General features: G+C 33.8%; 1 protein-coding gene across 3 annotated transcripts in view; it reads left to right on the forward strand.

Moving 5' to 3' along the window:
* Positions 1-25,339, forward strand: part of LOC149804531 (E3 ubiquitin-protein ligase UBR2-like) — a 214,651-nt gene that overhangs the window by 26,456 nt on the left and 162,856 nt on the right. Inside the window, exons 8-13 of one of the 3 annotated variants that reach the window (XM_089941199.1) lie at positions 9,425-9,548; positions 13,247-13,348; positions 16,724-16,760; positions 17,429-17,480; positions 22,934-23,032; positions 24,917-25,015. In XM_089941199.1, the coding sequence (XP_089797325.1) occupies positions 9,425-9,548; positions 13,247-13,348; positions 16,724-16,760; positions 17,429-17,480; positions 22,934-23,032; positions 24,917-25,015 (513 nt within the window). The remainder of the gene's footprint in view (positions 1-9,424; positions 9,549-13,246; positions 13,349-16,723; positions 16,761-17,428; positions 17,481-22,933; positions 23,033-24,916; positions 25,016-25,339) is intronic. The other 2 variants (XM_089941180.1, XM_089941188.1) reach the window with 2 other exon arrangements.

Consider the following 25,339-nt stretch of genomic DNA (forward strand, 5'->3'; position numbering starts at 1 on the left):
AGAACCACCGACGCTTGAGAAGCTACTGGCAAGCTTTCTCACATACCCACATTGGCTGAATCCGAGACTTGAACCCACGCAGACAGAGGTGAGATGGCAGTGATCCGTAATGGAGAGCATCTTTAGACCACTCAGCCACTCGGGGCCCCAGATTATTTTTGTTTTGCTTTATTCAAAAGATAATTAAAATCCTTTTGATCTTTACCAACGTTTCGAGTCTGACATAAACATTGGTCAAGGGTGTTATTTGCTTTTTATATAAGACACAGTTTACAGAAGGCATATGTATTCCATGTTTCTTTGTCAAATTATAAAGTTATTAGGACCACTGAAACTTGGGTAATAAGCATACCTTTTGATCTGCCTCAGATGTGAGAGGTCATGGGTTTGATCCCCAACCGAGTCAAACCAAAGACTTACAAAAATGGTACTTACAGCTGCCTCGCTTGGCGCGCAGTGTTAAGAGGCTAGTGTTAGGACTGGTTGGCCTGGTGTCAGAATAATGTGACTGGGTGGGACATCATGCTACATTGTCTGTGGCATGATGCCACAGTCCTAGACATCACTATAAAACTGCCACATTGCAGACATCGTAGCAATATGACTGAAAAATTGTTAAAGCTACGTTAAAATAAAATCCAAATCACATACCTTTTGATCCGCAAGCCCCACCCTACCATTGTGCTTGCAAAAATTTTCATATCATTGGCATATTTTGCTATTCTTTGGATTTATTGTTTGAATTCTGAATAAAAATATTTTTTTTATATCATTGATTTATTTTAGGTTTTACTGTTAATTTTGTCACATATATATATATATATATATATATATATATATATATATATATATAGTAAAATAAGGTAGATTTTGCTTGTGTAATGCGGCTAAAGTGGCTGTATCTGAAGTAATAGTCTAAGGCCATTGGTTGACATGTCACCCTTGTTCAAACTAAGTCTAATGCCATTGGTTGACATGTCACTTTTGTTCAAAGTAACAGGCTTTATGTTACCTTTTAAATCCTGTGTCCTGGAAACAGTGTTCCCCCCATGTGCTTGCTATCAAATTTCAAAAGTTTCAGCATTGTTTGCTCAAAAAGTACTTTAATATTGTGCACTAAATTAATATCATAAGTGAAATATTGGCTGTTAGCTGGTGTATTACCTCTTCTTGGATTAAATTGTCAACCATAAGCTTTAAAGGAGGTTTGTGGACAACTGTGTCATCTAAAACAAAGTTGGATATTCATGAAGATCTTGTGTTTACTGTGTTGCTAGTTTCAGTTGTAAAATAGCTTGGATTTTTGCAGACTTTATCATTCAGTTGTACAGTTTTGGTCATTTCAATGACATTGTTCCATTTTTGGCATTTTGCAGACCTTTCCCCCTTTCCATGCTTTTTTGCTGTTTCTGACATTTTGCAGTCTTTTCCATGCTGTTGGACAAATTTTGGTATTTTGCAGATCTTTCCATGCTGTTCAGTTTTGGGCATTTTGCAGTATTTTCCATGCTATTATACAGTTGTTGGCATTTTGCAGATTTTACCATTCTTTTGCTTAGTTTTTGACATTTTGCAGAACTTTTCATGTTGTACAGTTGTTGGCATGTTGCAGACATTTCCATGCTGTTTTACAGTTTTGGACATTTTGTTGACATTTCCATACTGATGTACAGTTTTAGACATTTTGTTGACATTTCCATGCTGAGGTACAGTTTTAGGCCTTTTGTTGACAGTTTCATGGATTTTTTTCTTCTTGTAGGGATTTCAATCCCTGATAAGACTATGATATGCTGTTTACATTACTGTCACTAAGAATAGTTTGTGCTTCATATATTTATAGATTTTTTGGTATTAGCTCTCTCTCTCTGTCTCTTGATCTTGAAAGGCAGAGATTTATAAAGGGACATAGCTCAGTTTCTAATTATAAAAGGAGGGCATTAGACTCTGGTTTGTTACCTTCCTTCAGATACTGTGATTGCTTCTTTGTACTATTTAAAACAGTCCAGAATAATTTCGATTGGAAATGTTCATGAAAGTTAATTGCTGACAAATTTTCTCAAAATATTGCATGATTTCATTTTAATTAGTTCTCTTAAAAAATAAAGAGAAGAATAATGTCATTATAATTGACATTACTTGTATTGTGGTGTTGATATTTGACTATAGGCACAGAAAGAATATTAATTATCAATATCCCACATATCTTTTATCCTGTTTAAAATATTGTTTTATCTTGATACCCCATTTCGTCAGTATTCTAAGTACTTTGAATGGAACAAGCATTGAGTCTAGACACTACCTGTAATACCTATGTCTGAAAGGAAAAAGAAATAAGTATTGTTATATATATCTATATTATGTGTGTTAATTTTCATGATCTTAGATTGTTATGGTCATTTGGTAAATAACATATTAAATACTAATTTTGGGTTTGTATTTTAAGATGTGGTCATTTTAGTAAAAACATCACATTTTTCAAGATTGTTTGTACTTTAGGATGAGGTTATTTTGTTTGAGTAAACATGTTATTGTAGCTTTTGACCATGGAAGCTGTAGGAGAAATCTTAATGATGAATTTGATGGGTTTCTACTTGAAAACCAGGCTGACTTAATTCCTGATTGGCTAGCTGCTTAAGTACTTGACCTTGTTGACAAAGTTAGATTGATTTTTAAGTGATTATTTGGCCCTCATTCTGCTTCTGAATTGCATCTCATTTTTTTATCTAAGTGGTGATTTCCTGAAAAATAGTAATTTCTAGAGGGACCACAAGTGGCTGAGTGGTCTAAAGTGCTTTCAGTTATGGATCGCTGCCATCTCACATCTGCATCAGTTTGAGTCTCGGGCTTAGCCAGGATGGTTATGTGAGAGAGCTTGCCAGTAGCTTCCTGTGGGTCAGTGGTTCTTTCCAGAGTTTTCCTTGGGTCATCCTCCACTGGCTGTCATTTATTACCTATCTTGTGCTGAAAAATGGCATTAAACTCTACAATAACAACAACAGTTATTCTTAGCATGAACATCAGTCCTAGAGGAGTCAAATTGTTGTGTTCAGTTCATTTGTATGGATACAATTTATTTCAGTCATTCATTGAAATTACAAGGTGCTCAGACTTTAGGAGTTAATGGCTGTTTTGGAATTATAGTCAGTTTATTTCAAGACATTTTTATTATATCGTTGTGATACATAAAGACCAATAGCACATCAGCACAATAGATTGGATTTCATTTGGATTACCACTGGAACTCATTTAGAAGACTTGATACTATTGGACTTGTGATAGAATTTTTAAGACTATTTAGAATTTAATTCACCATTCTATAAGATATTTTTAATTTGTCTCTCTGTATTCTATGGAAATAAATTATTTGTTGCATTTTACAAAATGTGTTGCTTTTTACTATTTTCTGTTATGTAGTTTAAGACCAAAGAGTCATAACGGTATGGACACTACCTAGAGAACCCTTATTGGACAGGAATACACATTAAGTCTTGACACTACCTAGAGAACCCTTATTGGACAGGAATACACATTAAGTCTTGACACTGCCTAGAGAACCCTTATTGGACAGGAATACACATTAAGTCTTGACACTACCTAGAGAACCCTTATTGGACAGGAATACACATTAAGTCTGACACTACCTAGAGAACCCTTATTGGACAGGAATACACATTAAGTCTTGACACTACCTAGAATACCCTTATTGGACAGGAATACACATTAAGTCTTGACACTACCTAGAATACCCTTATTGGACAGGAATACACATTAAGTCTTGACACTGCCTAGAGAACCCTTATTGGACAGGAATACACATTAAGTCTTGACACTACCTAGAGAACTCTTATTGGACAGGAATACACATTAAGTCTTGACACTACCTAGAATACCCTTACAAGACATGAACAAGCATTGTCTGAAACCTGAATTTTGTTTCTCATGTCATGCTATAAATACCGGTAATAGAGGCATTACAATTAATTGTATACATCAGCAATGCAGTATTTTCTGTGGCAATATGCTGCATCTATATCTACTACTTTAGGAATATTTCTTTCCATATTGCATTATGGATGTGGCAGTACATTGATGTGTTAATACTTGAAGGTGATAAATTGTGAAAGACATGAATTAGAGGTGAAAGAGAGAAAGGAAATTGAAGGTTTTATGTCTCTTCATTAAAATTATTACAGATGTTGGTGCTTTCTTTTATGTCATGTTATCCTTCAACTAGACATTAGTTGACAGACTGGTTCCCCTACTGAGCAGTAGAAACCAACAGTCTTGGTGAAGTAAGATGAGACAATTTTTTTGGTCAGGTATGGTTATGTATGATAAGAAATGAATCACATGTTGAACATTTCTGTTTTATAATCTGAATTAATTTTTGAAGATAATTTGTAGATTTAATGACAATACAAAAACATTTCTGCTTCCTAATGCTTTGCTAAGACCAGAATGGTTCCCAAAATCTGAAATGCAAGCTCGTCTGCTGTATTTAAGACTTCTGTCTCAAAATATACTAGGCTTCAAGGGTAAAATTGTTATATAAGCTTCATACAGTTAGTAGCAAAATATACTAGGCTTCAAGGGTAAAATAGTTATATAAGCTTCATACAGTAAGTAACAAAATATACTAGGGTTCAGGGGTAAAATGGTTATATAAGCTTCATACAGTTAGTAACAAAATATACTAGGCTTCAAGGGTAAAATTTATATAAGCTTCATACAGTTAGTAACAAAATATACTAGGCTTCAAGGGAAGCTTCATACAGTTAGTAACAAAATATATTAGGCTTCATGGGTAAAATTGTTATATAAGCTTCATACAGTTAGTAACATAACCATTGTGTGTGATTTGGATTTTTGTTAAAAATGTAACTTTAAAATTTTTTCAGTCATATCACTACGATGTCTGCAGTGTGACAGTTTACAGTAATGTCTAGCACTGGGGCATCATGCTGCAGACATGTAGCATCATGTCACACTCAATCACATCACTCTTACAGGAGGCCAACTAGTCCTAACACTAACATCTTAATGCTGAGCACCAAGTGAGGCAGCTCCTAGCATCACTTTTATAAATCTTTGTTGTGACTCGGCCGGAGTTTTGAACCTGCAACTCCCTCGTCCAAGGTGGATTCTCTAACCACTTAGACCACCGGAACGGTGGAAACATATGCATTATCTGCAATATGGTAGTGATATATAGGTAGTTCTAGAAACATTGTTACATTCTTACAATGCCAATACAGCAACATAGACATAACACGCAAAGACAGACAGATGGACAGACAAGGTAGGAATCAGTATGTATTGCATTGCCTGCTGACTGTAAGATAGATATCACATTATGTAGTGCATTGTCTGCAGACTGTAAGATGCATACCACATTATGTATATTGCATTGCCTGCTGACTAAGATAGATATCACATTATGTATTGCATTGCCTGCTGACTGACTGTAAGATGCATACCACATGTATTGCATTGCATGCTGACTGTAAGATACATACCACATTGTGTTTTGCATTGCCTGCTGACTAAGATAGATATCACATTATGTTTTGCATTGCCTGCTGATTGTAAGATAGATATCACATCATGTACTGCATTGCCTGCTGACTGTAAGATAGATATCACATCATGTACTGCATTGCCTGCTGACTGTAAGATGAATATCATATTATGTATTGCATTTCCTACTGATTGACTGTAAGATAAATATTACATTATATATTATATTGCCTCTCAATTATTGTGATATATACTGCAGCCAAGCAGGTGTTGCACATCTCTAATCTAAAATGTATAGGAAGAACTAACTCCCAGATTATTATTAAGAATTATGCACTGATAAAAATTGTTGAATAAATCCAAGTTGATAAACAAATTCAGGGTAGAATTAATTCTCAGTAAAGTTTGTGATGATTACATTTAGTACTCATGTTAACATGGTTGAAATGGGTTAAAAGGGATTCCTGTAGGAATGAAGATTTAGTGACATTTTTGCCCTCAAAATGAATTTTCTAAGTGTGCTGAGCACTTACTAGATTAGGTCAAATACAGTTGGTTATGCCATTTATAATTTTGAATTGTGTCAATCAAGTCATGTTAAGATGATATAAAGGTGAAAAAGGTGTCTATTTCATACTTTGTCAATTTAAGACATAAAACCAGTTTGTAATGAACAAGTTTAATTTGTCTTTGACTGTCTTGTACCTGGGTAAATTAATTGTAGGATCTACGTTTAATGTTAGAAACCATAACATAGCTTGTACCTTTTTTCCTCTGAATAGAATGGTTTTCATTAAATGATAATGCCAAATTTGTAAAGGTACATATTAAAGTTTAAAGACAAATATCAACCAGTTTTATCAATATCAACCCAACTGTTGTATTCCAGATTGTGTTTTACTCTATATCCTAATCAACTTTGACTCAATTATGACATCTGGCCACACTCAGCATATGAGATCCGACCTATAAAAGTTAATATTTATGTTGCACTGTTAATAATTATGTTCATAAATTTTCATCTGACAAATAAAATCCCAGATATTTTAGATTTATGCAGGAAAGAAAATTATTTTATCAGAAATTGTCTATTTTCAAAATTTCACAGGATTCAGTTTTTGTTATGCCTGCCTTAAAGCAGAGCACACTAGGTTATGATGTCTGTCAATCAGTCGCTTACCAGTTTGTCTGCACAGTATTTTGAGTTCTCCATGATCTAGAGTCTCCATACTTTGTGGATGGCTTGCACTTGGGTATTAATAACCTTATAATGTTACTGAAAGAAGAACAATAGTTTTTGCACAATAACAATAGTTTTACATAACATGCATGGACCAGACTTTGTGGATGGCATGCACTTGGGGTAAGGAAGAACCCTGTTGATCTTGAGTTCAAAAGGTCAAATGTCAAGGTCACTGACAAAAAGAAGAAAATTGGTTTCTGCACAGTAACGTGAGTTCTACTAAATGTATCGAACCAGTCTCTATGAATGGTTTACACATGAGGTAAGGAAGAAGCCTGTTAATTTAAGAGTCAAAGGTCAAGGCTCAGAGTAATTGTGGAAGAAAGAATAGAAATGATCCACACACTAACAGTTCTAAATGACAAACCTAGACCAGACTTTATGGATGGCTTGCGTTTGGAGTTCAGGAGAGGCCTTTTGATTTTTTAACAAAAATATCTATGGTCAAGGTCACTGTGACTTATGGTAGAAATTGGTTTCTGTACAAAAATGTTAAATCTTAACCATGTACCTTGTCCAAACGTTTATAGATGGTTTGTACACAACATATAAAAGAGGCCTATTGATTTTGGGTCAAAAGCAATATTCAGCATCATTGTGGCTCAGAGAAAAGTTGGTTTTGCAGAATAGATGTTTTATAGCAGGTTTTGATGAGGTTTTCTTGCATAAAGAGCATGAATGGCTTTAAACTGCATTCAGATGATGCTGATTTGCCATCAGATGATGCTGCTATTACCGGTACTGAAAGTAAAACAGATGCTTTCAATGACCTCAAAAACCAATTTACAGAATTTAAGCCAAAGTTGCAGTAAGTGTCCTGGCATGAAGCAATTTCAAATTTGTAATTTGAAGCCTCTTAGATTTGTACAAGTTATGTTGATCTGCCACCAAATATGGCTATTGTTACTAAAATTAGAAACGATTTAAACAATTTATCTAAAAACAGAATTTGACCAAAATTTGACATAACATCCTGACACAGAAGCCATTCAGTATTGGAAAAAGGATGCTAATTTGCTATTAGACATGAATGAAGATATCTCATTCTTCATTGTTTTTGTTGTTTGTTGGCGATTAGTGTCTTCTGCACTTTTGACTCTACAGATGGATTATGTCTGTGATTAGTTTCTTTTCATTCTACATATACATTATGTCTGTGATTAGTGTCTTGTGTACTTTTGACCCTGTGGATGCAGTATGTATGTGATTAGCATTTTGTGCACTTTTCATTCTACACATACATTATGTCTTTGATTAGTGTCTTGTGTGCTTTTGACTCTGTGGATCCAGTATGTCTGTGATTAGTGTGTTGTGTACTTTTGACTCTATGGATGCAGTATGTCTGTGATTAGTGTGTTGTGTACTTTTGACTCTATGGATGCAGTATGTCTGTGATTAGTGTCTTGAGTACTTTTGACCCTATGGATGCATTATGTCTGTGATTAGTGTGTTGTGTACTTTTGACTATGGATGCAGTATGTCTGTGATTAGTGTCTTGAGTACTTTTGACTATGGATGCAATATGTCTGTGATTAGTGTGTTGTGTACTTTTGACTCTATGGATGCAGTATGTCTGTGATTAGTGTGTTGTGTACTTTTGACTCTACAGATACATTATGTCTGTGATTAGTGTCTTTTGTACTTTTGACTCTACAAATGCAGTATGTCTGTGATTAGGGCCTTGTGCTCTTTTGACTCTGTGGATGCAGTATGTCTATGATTAGTGTCGTGTGCACTTTGACTCTAAGGATACAATATGTCTGTGATTAGTGCCTTGTCTATTTTTGACTCTAAGGATACATTAATTTAGTTGATTGTTGATCATGGTGAGTAGTAATCATGTAAAGTCTCAAGTTGGAGAGGGGGCCCTGGCTGAGTGGTCTACAGAGCTCCCCTTTAAGATCTCTCACCTATCATCATGGATAATGCATTGTATTATTCCATTCCCCAGTATTAACTGTTGCCTAAAATTCCAACACAAAATACATGGCTAAGTTTGTCTCAAAAGGCAAAGTATCCTGTCAGGCAAAGTATCCTGTCAGGCAAAGTATCCTGTCAGGTAAAGTATCCTGTCAGGTAAAGTATCTTGTCTGTAGATTTTTATGATACTGAACATTTATTATTAAAAAAAATAAAAAAGAATAACCTGACTTCCCAAGTTGTGCCTGCCACAATTTTATCCAGTGTAAATACTCACATACCATGCAGAATGATTCAGCATTCAACATCGAAGCCAATGGTATCTGGTTTCTCACATTTATGCCAATTCCTATCACATTTTGCCAGTAGCTGAATATTTCCATCATGCTTAAAAAGCGTCACACTCTCAAAGTTGCCTTTGCTAAAATATTTGTATTCTAACTGAATGGATGGGAGCACCATTTCAAATAATCTTCTGATCAGTCGGGGTGGCGGGAACTCAGGAGTTGCAGTGCCTCTGTTGGAGTTCCAGTGCACATACCCAGTGGTTGCTGTCTTTGGAGTAAGCATTCCATGCTTAGTAACAGTTTTACTTATCTATTTGTCAGTTGCAGAATAAGCTAGCATTTCCTTAGAAATTGGAACTTTATTTGTTTCATCAGATGCTACCATAGAAGTCTTCAGATAGGAATTAGCTTATTATTACGTTTCCATCCAATGAATGTTGATTTATTTATTTGGCAGAGGAACACGTCCCGGCATAACAATAAACCCCTGAAGGTTCAAGTCATGCATTCAACAGTGGTGGCCCACCAACAGTTTGCCCTCAGGATCATACAGTGGCTTCAAGGCATTGTAGCCAAATCAGGTAAGAAGTTATAAAATCATAATATTTAAGCATTACTTACATTAAATGTTTTGAATTGTGCAATTTTAACATGTACTTTTCCGAAAATTTACAAATTGGTCCTTGGCATTGTACTTTATACTTTTTATTAAAATAGTAGTTGAAAATGTACCCTTCTATTTTAAAAATCTTCCGTTGTAATAAATAACTTGCATTAAAAAAAAAATTATTGTGCCTCAGATCATTTACTTTTTTTTGGAGAAAAAATATGATTTATAAAGAAATGGAACTGATTAAGAAATCAAATCTGTATACCTTATTTTGAACGTTCAATCAAATATACTCAGCAGCAGGATAGCTATGCTGTCTCACAAATAAACTGTCCATTTAGCAGCTACACTCACTTCATGTGAAAGCTGTCTCATAAATGAACATTGTTACAAGTTAGCTCATGCATTTTCCAATGAATGAATAAGACAACAAACCCGAATGAGTCAGCTACTGTTGACTCCAGTTTCTTCTAGCCAATGAATAAGACAACAAACCTGAATGAGTCAGTCACTGTAGACTCCAGTTTCTTCTAGCTAATGAATAAGACAACAAACTTAAAAACTCTACCAAATATCTAAAAATAAATATATATAAAATAACCACTTGAAATATTTGAATGTTTGTATGAGCATAAATCAAATGCTACACTCATTGAATTGGAAACCTGAAAGAAAGAAATAAAGCTAGCTACATTCATACACTGCACTAAGACATACATGCTGCAAGATCTCATACATTAAATGCCATCAGTTTTGTTTAATTTATTGATTTATACTATAAATTGATTTAGTTCTTTATTTATTCATGTGTCAGAATCAGCAGTAGACACTCCCATAATGCATTAAATGTAGTGTGACTGAATACTGTGGCTTTTCTAGTTTCTTGTGAATTAATTTCCAAGCTTTGACATTTGAGCAGTTACTCTTTTGATAATTATGGTAGAGCTTTGAAAAAGTGGATGCCATGAGACTGGTAATGTTGTCTGTCATGTTGTATATGCATATAGGTTACACCAAGATCAATTACAAGTACACAGCTACATGTACACAACTACATGAGCATATGGTTCTGTTATTCATCACCATATGATTTGCTTGATATAAAAATAAGTACATAATATTCAGGGTTTATACTTCCTTGTGAAGTTACTGAAAAAATATATATTTAATTGTTATGGCACTTTTAACTTTTTATTATTATTATTATTATTATTAATTTATTTTTTATATTTTTTTATTTTTTTATTTATTTAATTTTTTTATACATAAAACTATCAAGAATATAGAAGCATTCTCAAAGTGAAGGCTGGGTGGTTAGTGTATTTTTGAGATGTATCATTTCACAGATAAGTTGTATTTTTTATCTTTCAGAGTGTAGATCATTTATAAAACTTGTATGACAATCAAATGACTTCATATTTACAGTACTTAGCAATAATAATGATTAATTACAAACAAATACAGAGTTTAAAAGAGTGGATAACTCAGATCTTGGGGCATTTCTAAATCTAAGTCAGTTGTCTACGGAGCTTACAAAAAAAAATGATTAATATTCTGCCCTGGAAGAATATTAGTTATGCAGTAGCATCATGTTTACAATACTTAGTAGTAATGCTGATTAATTACAATAAAAATGCAGAGCTCAAAAAATTGGATGGCCCTAATCCCAGGGTTTGCCTCAATCTATATCTGGTTTCTCATGTATTCTAAGTGAATGGGGCTTCATTTTTTGGTTCCTCTGCATTAGAAAGATTGTTTCTTCGTTGTATTGAAGGCTATAAACTTTCTTTACAAAGCAGAGTATGTGAGTAATGTAATTGGAACAGTATTATTTCTGTTTTCCACATTACATAAGTAATTAGCCTTTACTTTCCCCTATGTGAATGATAATGAGCTGTCCTTTGTTCACACTGACTGGAACACAAATTTAACCAAATTCGACACTAAGTATCCCTTCTTCTTCTTCACCTGCTGACAGTCCTTGAACCATTTCTTTACACATCAGCCCTTGGCATATTAAGCTGAAATGGCATTTTCAACAAGTGCCCTTTTGAAGATGAAAGAGTTCCTGCCCATAGCAAGTAAAATCAGTTGTCTATTAAGCATGTCATTTGGGTGAACCTCTTGGGTCTCTTGTTATTCAAACAGAAGCCTCCATATTTCACCTTGAATTCCAGTAAAAGTATAAAATTAACTTACTTGTTCACGGAACAGTCATGTGACATTCTTACAGACATCCTCAATAAGCATCCTGATCAAATATAAACAACCTCTGATTGGTTATGTGATGGTTCGTGACAACAAGGTAGCAAGTGTACCATGTGTGAAGTGAATGTCATGTGCAACTCTTAGGGATTTTGGTAAAAGATATAACCCATCATTGTATTCACATAATGAACAGTTTGTAAATTTGTCAGATGTGGAATATTTAAAAGTATCTCAGTTTTCTTTATTGAAACACTATATAAAATGACTCCTCAATCCACAGTTTAATATTTAATTTACTGAAAGTATTATGACAGGTTAAATCATTGAACATCACATAACTAGGTGGACAGATTAATCACATGTAACAGTAGGGTGATCAAAATTAATTTTTAAAAAATTATTTTTCCAAACAGCATTACAATTTTTACAGGTTAGAATTCAAAATACACAAGTTTGTACCAAAGATCCATAGTTTTTTTTTTTACTTGCAATGATATAAAAAAAAGTTAATTTTTGTAAATGAGTGGTGCCCTATTTTGATCTGTCTGGAATGTGATGTTTTTGGAAATTACAGAGGAAATTGTTAACAAATACATAATTTATGTCAACTGTCTTTATTTTCACAGTAGGACATGAACATATATAATAAGTAATATTTTATGAGCAATTGAAGACTGAAATGCTTTTCACTGCTGTTTTCAACAAAGACTAGATTCTGACTGTAGACTGTACACACAGCCATTTACAGTGTTTCAGCTTGAAAATCAACAGGGAATTGGTTGTTTCAAAAAATCACATTATCTAAGGAAAACCAGTCTGGGAAACATGAGAGCTAACTTAAAATAGTGTATGTTTCAGAGGCATCGTTTTGCAAAGTGAGTGTAACCTAAACACAGGCCCTTTGCGTGATCATGCAGCTAACTTAAAATATGCCCTGGCATAATCAGGCTAGCAACTTAAAAGTATGCCCTGGCATAATCAGGCTACCAGCTTAAAAATGGGCCCTTTGCACGTTCGGGCTGCTAGCTAAAAAATGGTCCCTTTGCATGACCAGGCAGCTAACTCAAAAACATGCCCCTTGCATGGCCAGGCAGCTAACTTAACAGGTGTATTGTATTTCTTGACCAAAAACAAGTTCAATACATATGTGAAATATACTCAGTTTATATGTTCTTTCACACAATTCATTGACTGGGATATATCTTATTTAAGACCTTCTTATGTGTCACTTCCTGACTGCTTATTTATACAATATGCACATGACATTATTAGTATTTTGTATTTTCTATCTTCCTGCTTGAAATATAAAATACACATGACACTTTTAGGATATTATCTTTTCTATGTTCCTTTATAACAAATGTTGATGTACTTTTAAACAACACACATTCATAATCATATTCTTCATTACAGATGGCTTACAAACAACACACACATTGACAATCATATTCTTCGTTACAGATGGCTTGCGGCGGCTGTTCTGCCTGCTAAGTATGATACAGCAAGAAAGTGGCCAGTCACTGATGGAAATTCTCCTGCTGAAGGATACTCAGCTATGGAAGAGTAAGTTGGCCAAAATATATCATGCAAAGCAGGGAATATGTATGTATGATTGGGGACTGTTAATTGAAGGTTATTGATTAATCTTTACCACAAAGATGTCAGTGAAATATATATATATATATATATATATATATATATATATATATATATATATATATATATATATATATATATATATATATATAATGTCTGTGACAGTGGAATAGCCCTGTTTGTATTAATGGATTAACCCTGTATTTGACAGTTAATTAACTCTGTAACAGTGAAATAACCCTGTCTTTGACAGTGAAATAACCCTGTTTGTGATAATGGATTAACCCTGTCTGTGACAGTGACATAACCATTAATCTGGCAAAGTTTTAACTTAAAGACTGCAATCCACGTTCTGATTTTTTTGGCAGGTATGTACTAAGATTGTTGGAGAGTATCAGTCTACTGATTGATTAATTGTATAATTGAATACAAAAGTTTCATTATGTTCCAGTAGTGTCCAGTTGTATAAATAGGATTCATTATGTTCCAGTAATGTCCAGTTGTATAAATAGGATTCATTATGTTCCAGTAGTGTCCAGTTGTATAAATATGATTCATTATGTTCCAGTAGTGTCCAGTTGTATAAATAGGATTCATTATGTTCCAGTGATGCCCAATAGGATTCATTATGTTCCAGTTGTATAAATAGGATTCATTATGTTCCAGTAGTGTCCAGTTGTATAAATAGGATTCATTATGTTCCAGTAGTGTCCAGTTGTATAAATAGGATTCATTATGTTCCAGTAGTGTCCAGTTGTATAAATAGGATTCATTATGTTCCAGTAGTGTCCAGTTGTATAAATATGATTCATTATGTTCCAGTAATGTCCAGTTGTATAAATAGGATTCATTATGTTCCAGTAGTGTCCATTTGTATAAATAGGATTTTATATTTTCCAGTAGTGTCCAGTTGTATAAATAAGATTCATTATGTTCCAGTAGTGTCCAGTATAGGATTCATCGTGTTCCAATAGTGTCCAGTTTTATAAATATAATTCATTATGCTCCAGTAGTGTTCAGTTTTATAAATAGAATTCATTATGCTCCAGTAGTGTCCAATATAGGATTCATTATGTTCCAGTTGTGTCCAGTTTAGGATTCATTATGTTCCAATAGTGTCCAGTTTTATAAATAGGATTCAATATGTTCCAGTAGTGTCTAGTATAGGATTCATTATGTTCCAGTTGTATAAATAAGAATCATTTTTGTTCCATTAGTATGCAGTATGTTTCCGTCAGTATATTGTTGATTTTGTTGCTGTAAATTTAGATGTGTAACCACTGGGATTGAATTTTCTATTTTGATTTTCATTCAGATCCAGTATTTACAGCAACTTAGCTTTGAATAGATTTTAAAGAATGTATTTAAAGAATGATAGTCTTAACAAGTCACACTGAGTATAGTTCTGTATATTTCATTGTGTATAGTTCTTCATATTTCATTGTGTATAGTTCTGTATTTTTCATTGTGTATAGTTCTTCATATTTCATTGTGTATAGTTCTGTATATTTTATTGTATATAGTTCTTCATATTTCATAGTGTATAGTTCTTCATATTTCATTGTGTATAATTCTTCATATTTCATTGTGTATAGTTCTTTATATTTCATTGTGTATAGTTCTTCATATTTCATTGTGTATAGATTTTATTGTGTATAGTTCTTCATATTTCATTGTGTATAGTTCTTCATATTTCATTGAGTATAGTTCTACATATTTCATTGTTTTTTGTTCTTCACATTTCATTGTGTATAGTTCTTCGTATTTCATTGTGTATAGATTTCATTGAGTATAGTTCTGCATATTTCATTGTCTATAGTTCTTCATATTTCATTGTGTTTTTAGTTTGTCATATTTTATTGTGTATAGTTCTTCATATTTCATTGTGTATAGTTCTTCATATTTCATTGAGTATAGTTCTACATATTTCATTGAGTATAGTTCTTCATATTTCATTGTCAGTATAGTTCTACATATTTCATTGTGTTTTTAGTTCGTCATATTTTATTGTGTTTAGTTCTTCATATTTCATTGTGTATAGTTCTTCATATTTCATTGTGTATAGTTCTACATATTTCATTGTGTTTTTAGTTCGTCATGTTTTATTGTGTTTAGTTCTTCATTTCATTGTGTATAGTTCTGCATATTTCATTGAGTATAGTTCTTCATATTTCATTGAGTATAGTTCTTCATATTTCATTGTCAGTATAGTTCTACATATTTCATTGTGTTTTTAGTTCGTCATATTTTATTGTGTTTAGTTCTTCATTTCATTGTGTATATTTCTGCATATTTCATTGAGTATAGTTCTGCATATTTCATTGAGTATAGTTCTTCATATTTCATTGTGTATAGTTCTTCATATTTCATTGTGTATAATTCAGCCTATTGCATTGTGTATAGTTCTATACATTTCATTGAGAACATCCCTGGTAATGAACTGCCGTTTGCATGATCAATTCCTTTTGCAACTTTTAAGATTCACCCCAGATACAAATGATTGCTGTAGTTTTTGCAGGTATAACTACATAATGCAGGATATTTGATCAAATGTCTTTGGTTAAATTTATCTCAAAAGGTTCATAAATAAAAAAGAGAGAAACAAATAGCCTACAAAACATTGAAGCCTATCATTGAGTGGAATCTATTTATAGCATACTAACCTAGATGCAATATTGGATCTACAAGTAAGCAAAAATGTTGATGTGTGTCATAATTTAGAAAGAAACCACAAGTGCTAAATATTTTGAAAGCTTTAAATATGTATATATCATTGTCTAGTTTTTCCCAGTCAGCCATAATAGCATAATGTCAGCTGGTGGCATGCTGTTTCGTTGATGGCACATTGTATAATATAGTAAGAGATATGTTTGCTGAACTGTGTGTCAGCTGGTGGCATGCTGTTCTGTTGATGGCACATTGTACAATGTGGCAATAGACATGTGTGCTATGAGGCCCCGAGTGGCCGAGTGGTCTAAAGCGCTCTCCATTACAGATCACTGCCATCTCACCTCTGTCTGCGTGGGTTTGAGTCTTGGATTCAGCCAATGTGGGTATGTGAGAAAGCTTGCCTGTAGCTTCTCGTGGGTCGGTGGTCCTTTCTTGGGTTTTCCTGGGTTCTTCCTCCACCATTAATACTGGCCACCATGTATAGCCTATCGTGTGCTGAAAAATGGTGTTAAACCCTACAACAGCATGTTTGCTGTATGTCAGTGGTAGGTGCTTTGAGGGAAAGGGTTATGGCTTGGTACTTCTTATGTATGTGATTTTTATAACTTAATGAATACATAACCACATTTTGGCATTCATTTTAAATATTACCAATTATTTGTACCTTTTTAGATGCACGTGTACAAAGTCATCAATTAATGATGGCAGGGTAAGTACCTAGAGCTTTGTATTTAGCTTTATCATAAAGGCTTACATCCGTAAGAAATTTCTCTATAAATCATGTCATAGTTAAATGATGCAAGACTAGAAATATGTCTTAAAATAGTGTTTGCTGTCATCCTATTGTTTTGATATGACAAGAATATTACTCTTTCAGCGCCTAGAAATTATTACAAATTATACAGCTTCAATTTCTGATATGTGTTTAGAACCTAGTCTTAGAGTCACAGACCAAGGCTTTAAATTCTTCATGACCAATTAGCATTCACAAACTTTATCTTTAAATTCATCATGACCAATTAGCATTCACAAACTTTATCTTTAAATTCATCATGACCAATTAGCATTCACAAACTTTATCTTTAAATTCATCATGACCAATTAGCATTCACAAACTTTATCTTTAAATTCATCATGACCAATTAGCATTCACAAACTTTATCTTTAAATTCATCATGATCAATTAGCATTCACAAACTTTATCTTTAAAGATTTCTATTTTGCCTTTTTTATTGAATGTAAAGTTGAAATTTGACATATTTAACTTCTTGCTTGAGTAGAGTAAAATACTTATAGCTCAGTTTGGGTAATTTTATGCTATTTCCTATCGCAAGTTTTATATATTCCTACATATGCCATGTAAATATCATTTCACAGTGTGCTGATGGATCAGGAATGCAAGAAGAAATTTTCTGTGATATTTACCAAGGTATTTCTACATGTTTCATGTTTCATTATGCTTGTTCTTGTCATCTGGACTGTATTCGAATATAAAAACTTCAAAATTAGTTTAGGAAGAGCAGTTTTTGTTACCTTAAGAATATTTCATAGTATTTTAAGAATATTTCAAGATCAGTGACCCATCAGTTGATGCATATGTGGATACGGTTGCTTTGTGATTTAAGTTCTATGGATTTAGTATGGTAAAATTGATCAGTACTATAAATAGTAGGGTATCATCTGATCCTTCATGTCTAGATGTGTGTGTGTATGTAATATGATGCAACTCTTGATGCCTAGACATGTGTGTGTATGTAATGTCATGCAGCTTTTCATGTCTAGATGTGTGTGTGTATGTAATGTCATGTAACTCTTCATGTCTAGATGTGTGTGTGTATGTAATGTCATGCAACTCTTCATGTCTAGATGTGTGTGTGTATGTAATGTCATGCAACTCTTCATGCCTAGACATGTGTGTGTATGTAATGTCATGCAACTCTTCATGTCTAGATGTGTGTGTGTATGTAATGTCATGCAACTCTTCATGCCTAGACATGTGTGTGTATGTAATGTCATGCAACTCTTCATGCCTAGATGTGTGTGTGTATGTAATGTCATGCAACTCTTCATGTCTAGATGTGTGTGTGTATGTAATGTCATGTAACTCTTCATGTCTAGATGTGTGTGTGTATGTAATGTCATGCAACTCTTCATGTCTAGATGTGTGTGTGTATGTAATGTCATGTAACTCTTCATGTCTAAATGTGTGTGTTTATGTAATGTCATGCAGCTCGTCGTGTCTAGATGTGTGTATGCCATGCAACTCTTCATGTCTAGATGTGTGTATGCCATGCAACTCTTCTTGCCCAGATGTGTGTATATAATGTCATGCAACTCTTCATGTCTAGATGTGTGTATGTAATGTCATGCAGCTCTTCATGTCTAGATGTGTGTGTGTATGTAATGTCATGCAGCTCTTAATGTCAGATGTTTGTGTGTATGTAATGTCATGCAACTCTTCTAGGCTAGGTGTGTGTGTATGTAATGTCATGCAACTCTTCATGTCTAGATGTGTGTGTGTATGTAATGTCATGTAACTCTTCATGTCTAGGTGTGTGTGTGTGTGTGTGTGTGTGTGTGTGTGTGTGTGTGTGTGTATGTAATGTCATGTAACTCTTCATGTCTAGATGTGTGTGTGTATGTAATGTCATGTAACTCGTCATGTCTAGATGTATGTGTCTATATAATGTCATGCAGCTCGTCATGTCTAGATGTGTGTATGCCATGCAACTCTTCTTGCCCATGTGTGTATATTATGTCATGCAACTCTTCATGTTTAGATGTGTATGTAATGTCATGCAGCTCTTCATGTCTAGATGTGTGTGTGTATGTAATGTCATGCAGCTCTTAATGTCAGATGTGTGTATGTAATGTCATGCAACTCTTCTTGCCTAGATGTGTGTGTATGTATATGTAATGTCATGCAACTCTTCTTGCCTAGATATGTATGTATGTATGTAATGTCATGCAGCTGTTCATGTCTAGATGTGTGTGTGTATGTAATGTTATGCAACTCTTCATGTCTAGATGTGTGTGTGTATGTAATATCATGCAACTCTTCATGTCTAGATGTGTGTGTGTGTGTGTATGTAATGTCATGCAGCTCTTCATGTCTAGATGTGTGTGTGTATGTATGTAATGTCATGCAACTCTTCTTGCCTAGATGTGTGTGTATGTATATGTAATGTCATGCAACTCTTCTTGCCTAGATGTGTATGTGTGTATGTATATGTAATGTGACGCAACTCTTCATGCCTCGATGTGCATGTATGTGAATGTAATGTGATGCAACTCTTCATGTCTAGATGTGTATGTGTATGTAATGTCATGCAGCTCTTCATGTCAGATGTGTATGTGTATGTAATGTCATGCAACTCTTCTTGCCTAGATGTGTGTATGTTTATGTAATGTCATGCAACTCTTCCTGCCTAGATGTGTGTGTATGTAATGTCATGCAACTCTTCTTGCCTAGATGTGTGTGTATATATGTGTATGTAATGTCATGCAACTCTTCTTGCCTAGATGTATGTGTGTGTATATATGACATGTAGCTCTTATTGCCTAGATGTGTGTTTGTGTGTGTATGTTATGTAATGCAACTGTTCTTGCCTAGATGTGTGTGTGTATATATATGTGTATGTAATGTCATGCAACTCTTCTTGCCTAGATGTATGTGTGTGTATATGTAACGACATGTAGCTCTTCTTGCCTAGATGTGTGTTTGTGTATGTTATGTAATGCAACTGTTCTTGCCTAGATGTGTGTATGTAATGTCATGCAACTCTTCTTGCCTAGATGTCTGTGTATATGTGTGTGTATGTAATATCATGCAACTCTTCTTGCCTAGATGTATGTGTGTATATGTGTGTATATATATGTAATGTCATGCAACTCTTCTTGCCTAGATGTGTGTGTGTGTGTGTGTGTGTATGTAGTGTCATGCAACTCTTCATGTCTAGATGTGTGTGTATGTCATACCACTCTTCATGTCTAGATGTGTATGTAATGTCATGCAACTCATTTTGCCTAGATGTGTGCATCTGTGTAATGTCATGCAGCTCTTCATGTCTATATGTGTGTGTGTATGCCATGCAACTCTTCTTGCTGAGATGAGATGTGTGTGTGTATGTATATGTAATGTCATGCAACTCTTCATGTCTAGATGTGTGTGTGTATGTAATGTGATACAACTCTTTATGTCTAGATGTGTGTATGTATGTAATGTGATACAACTCTTCTTGCCTAGATGTGTGTGTGCATGTAATGTCATGCAGCTCTTCATGTCAGATGTAAGTGTGTGTATATTTATGTGTGTATGTAATATCATGCGACTGTTCTTGCCCAGATGTGTGAGTATGTAATGTCATGCAACTCTTCTTGCCTAGATGTAAGTGTGTGTATATTTATGTGTGTATGTAATATTATGCAAGTCTTCTTGCCCAGATGTATGTGTGTATATGTGTGTGTGTATATGTAATGTCATGCAACTCTTGCCTAGATGTGTGTTTGTATGTGTATGTAATGTCATGCAACTTTTCATGTCTAGATGTGTGTGTGAGTGAAATGTCATGCAACTCTTCATGTCTAGATGTGTGTGTGTATATGTAATGTCATGCAACTCTTCATGTCTAGATGTGTGTGTGTATATGTAATGTCATGTAACTCTTCATGTCTAGATGTGTGTGTGTATATGTAATGTCATGTAACTCTTCATGTCTAGATGTGTGTGTGTATATGTAATGTTATGTAACTCTTCATGTCTAGATGTGTGTGTGTATATGTAATGTCATGTAACTCTTCATGTCTAGATGTGTGTATGTGCACGTATGATATGTCATGTAACTTGTCCTACACCATTTACAATAGATTCTTGAAACTTTGGGATATGAATGGAGATGATTTGTAGTTGTTAAAAAAAAGGCTTCAGAATTTTGATTCTTACCATGTGGGTAACAGATTTTGGCACGGGTGTTGGATGTAATGGCCATGGGATGGTGTAAGGATGACTGAGAAAAATAAGTTGACACAGCTTTACTGAAAAAGTTTGCAACCAGGACCTGGTTTAACTAAAAAATCTTTTATTTTCTTCATCAGAGTAAGATTTTTTTAGATCATAGGTATTTCTGAATTTGGACTTATAGGGTTTTCACCTAACATTAGGTAGGAATCAAGGATTAAAATACTATGATACCAGTGAGGAAAAGTTGAGGATTTGAAGAATTGTTCAGTTTGTTTTTCAAGAATAAATGGCCATATAGGTGTTCGTTTTGAAAACTTAGACGTTATTTCTAATTCCTTTTATTATATCTACATCTCACAAAAATCCAAGCATTGTTAGAAATACCATCAAGCAAGATTATGCAAATTTCAATTTGAGAAATTTAGGAAAAAGGGTGTTCCATAATCTCACAACTTTTGAGCAAGAAATTTAAGCACATAAAATCACAAATCAATGGTCTTTGATAAGAATAAAGCTGGCGTCGTGGAAATTGTCAGTCTTTATCTTTAAGAAAAATTAAAATGGTGTCCTGGAATTTGGTGATCAATATCGTTCAAAAGAATAAAGCTGAAATCGTGGAATTTGACAGCATATATCCTGGATTAAAATAAAGCAGCTGTCATCATGGAACTTGATGGTCTTCATCTTTGATAAGAATAAAGTTGGCATCGTGAACTGGATGGTCTATATATGACAAGAATAAAGGTGGCATCATGGAATTTGATGGTTTTTATATTTGAGAAGGATAAAGCTGGTATCTTTGAACTTAATGATCTTTGTCTTTGAGACAAGTAAGGCTGGCATAATGGAACTTTCAGGTTTTTCTAAATTAAGTCTCTGAAGTAGATTGCCAGATTTCTACGACATAGGTGCACATTGAGTATGATTTCTGAATATGGAGTTTTAAGCTTGATTTAGAATGTGTCCCGATCTCCAGTTGCAGACGGCATCATCAGACCAGTTCTAATCTGCATGATTGAAATCATAATTGGAAAGAAGAGCATAGATCTATCAATTATCTGCAGTTTACAGTTAGGTGTTTTACAAGGCTATGTTTGATATTAATTTATTGCATAAGTTTTTAGTTCAAAATTAATTATATCAAATCTTCATCATTAAGACCTGAGTAGAATTTCACAAACTATCATCAGTTACATTATGTTGTGTGTCTGTGTGTTATTAAATTTTCTTTGAGTGAAAAAAATGTATATAAGATGACAAGTCAGACATAACTGAGATTAATTCTTTGTGATAATATGTAACATAGGTAATTTACATTCATTTAACACAGATTTCAGCAATACATTACTTAATTCTTAGCACCTCTGTTCTTGGACCAGAAAAGGTTATGGGATGGCTTTTTGTCCATCAATTGTCCCTCCATTAACACAAGTTTATTATCAGTGATTCTTCTAAACAATGAGGAGGATTCCCATGAAAGTTTCAATGCCATTTTTATTTCGATTAACTTATAAGATTTTTATATTTTCTTTGCAAATTGTCCATCTGAATCTTGATGGCTAGACTAACATTTTGACCTGATCTTGCATTTTGTCAGTGACAGAACTTCCTAGTCATACCATCATATAGTGAGACTGCCTTGCTATGAAGTACATTATACATATAGTATTACCTCATTTTAATGCAGTTCATGGGAGTCGTAGTACACCATCATTTAATGAGATGGCCTTATAACGAACTATACATATAAATTTACTGCCATGTAATGAAATTGTATTCATACTGACTTTTAATGGGAACTGTGTTATAATATACTGCCTTGTAGTGAGTTAGTGCTGTATTACATATTAGTCAGACTTTATATGTTGATGTACAATACTACATATGCATAACTATTCCTGGACTTTTAATTATTTCTGCAGTTTTATCCGAAGTTCATGGAAGACTTTTGTCGGGATGATCACGATCATGATGTCTCGGTTGCATCACTGTCAGTGCAAATATTTACAGTCCCTAGTCTGGTATGTGAATACGTTGGCAGTGATCAGGAGAGTTCTGTCACAGCATTTTCTCATTGTTATATAACATGAGAGTCACAGTATTTACAAAGACAAGGCACATTATGATAGTATGCATGTTTATGACAGTATCCCAGTTTATTGCTAGGAACTATTTGGCACAATTTGATAGTATCCATGTGTATAATAGTATCCCTGTTTATTGCCAGGGACTATTTGGCACAATTTGATAGTATCCTTTTTTATTGCTTGGGTCTTTTGGGTACATTATGATAGTGTCGAAGTTTATAGGTAGGGCCAGCTTGGCACAGTTTGATAGTATCTCTGTTTCTTGCTAGGGTACATTTGGACAATTTGATAGTATCTCTTTTTCTTGCTAGGGTATATGTGTCACTTTGTGATAGTATCTCTGTTTATTGCTAGGGTATATTAGGCACAGTTCGATAGTATTCTCTTTCTTGCTTGGGTATATTTGTCACATTCTGATAGTATCCCTGTTTATTTGCTTGGGCCTACTTGGCATAGTTTGATAGTATCTCTTTTGTATTGCTAGGGCTAAATTAAACCCTCATCATCAGTGAGGTAGATTTATAGTCACCAAATTCCTTTCAAAAAGGGATTTTGGATTGCTTGATCCCTATACTGTGTAAGGGATTTTTGATTGCTCGATCTCTTTGTTGTGTAAGTGATTTTGGATTACTTCTCTTTGCTGTGTAAATGTATTAATTTAAGAAAATGTAAAATGCTTGAATGCAACACAAGCAAATGTTTATAAGATTTATGTTGCCAGAACATGTCTTGTTAGTATTTAACATTACTATATATAGGTTGTTTTAGTTGCCAGATTTGTCAGTGATTACAAGAGATACTAACCATAAACCACTTTGGGGTTGAATATATTATAAAATTGAGCAAAATTGCAATGAAAGAAACACTACAAATTTAAATTACTCGGCAAATTAGCTATAAGATTTTGTTAGCACACTGGATACTTATACATACTGTTTTAATGTGCCAGTTTTTATACAGTGACTTTCATAGTAGTATGGTATGAGGATAAAACTGCACATTCTCAGGAAAATATACTAATATTTGCTTTTTTGTAAGGAAATATATAGCAATTGACATAATTCTAAAGAATATTTAGCTGTGTGCTGCTTATGTTTTTATTTATTTATTTCACTTTAATTGGAATGAAATAATTTAAATATGTCTGGGGGAAAGCACCAGTTTTGATGCATATTGTGCTTAGTATAAAAGAACCTCCAGAAATGTGCAGTTTATGTCGTACATCAAAATATAGTTGAATCACAAGAAATGCAGGGTCTGACAAATTTCACAATCAGATGGTATCTCAGTGTGTTCACATTGAAAAAAATTGCTAGATCACTTTATCTTTTGTAGCTAGTACTTTAATATGTCTTGTAAGTATGACTTCCCCATTTCTTTGTCACGAGTCATTAATAATTGTTTTTCTTTCTAAAATACTTTTATAGTAAGTGTAATGTCTAGAAGAACGGTTCACATGTTTTGATATACAGTAGAACACTAGGCTACCAGAATTCATTGTTTGGTAGCCCTTGACTCCTGATAAAATATTTCTCAGATCCTGTTATTGTTTCTGATTTATGTCAACCTTTAACTTCAGTAGCATTTAATTAATAATGACCAAATCCTTCCTGTATACATACTTGGAATCCTTGTTGCCATCACCTTAATAATTCTCTTTGAAAGCTTTTTTGAATAACCAAAACTGCAGTCACTATGGACATTTTTGGTCCATTCCCTTGCTATTGAAAGATAATGGTTGACTTGACTACAGAATTATCTGTAGTGAAATGCTGGTAGTCTTTAGTATAATTACCCTGCTACCTGTTTTTATTTTAGCACTATAGAATGCTCATGAGGGATTATATTGAAGATGACCATTATCGGCCAGTGTCAGTTACCTCTATCTCTGTACAAATATTCACAGTGCCAACTTTGGTAGGTTCAAGATTTTAACCTATAGCAATAGATAAGATAGATATATACCCAAATGATGATAGATGACAGTATCCTTTAACAATAGATAAGATACACATATACCCAAACGATAATAGATGACAGCATCTTTTAACAATAGATAAGATACATATATACCTTAATGATGATAGATGACAACATCCTGTAACAATAGATAAGATACATGTATACCCATGTATACCCAAATGATGATAGATGACAATATCCTTTAACAATAGATAAGATACACATAACCCAAACGATAATAGATGACAGCATCTTTTAACAATAGATAAGATACATATA

The sequence above is a fragment of the Sinohyriopsis cumingii genome, chromosome 2, assembly GCF_028554795.1.
Source record: "Sinohyriopsis cumingii isolate HCF-2022 chromosome 2, ASM2855479v2, whole genome shotgun sequence".
NCBI lineage: Eukaryota > Metazoa > Mollusca > Bivalvia > Unionida > Unionidae > Sinohyriopsis > Sinohyriopsis cumingii.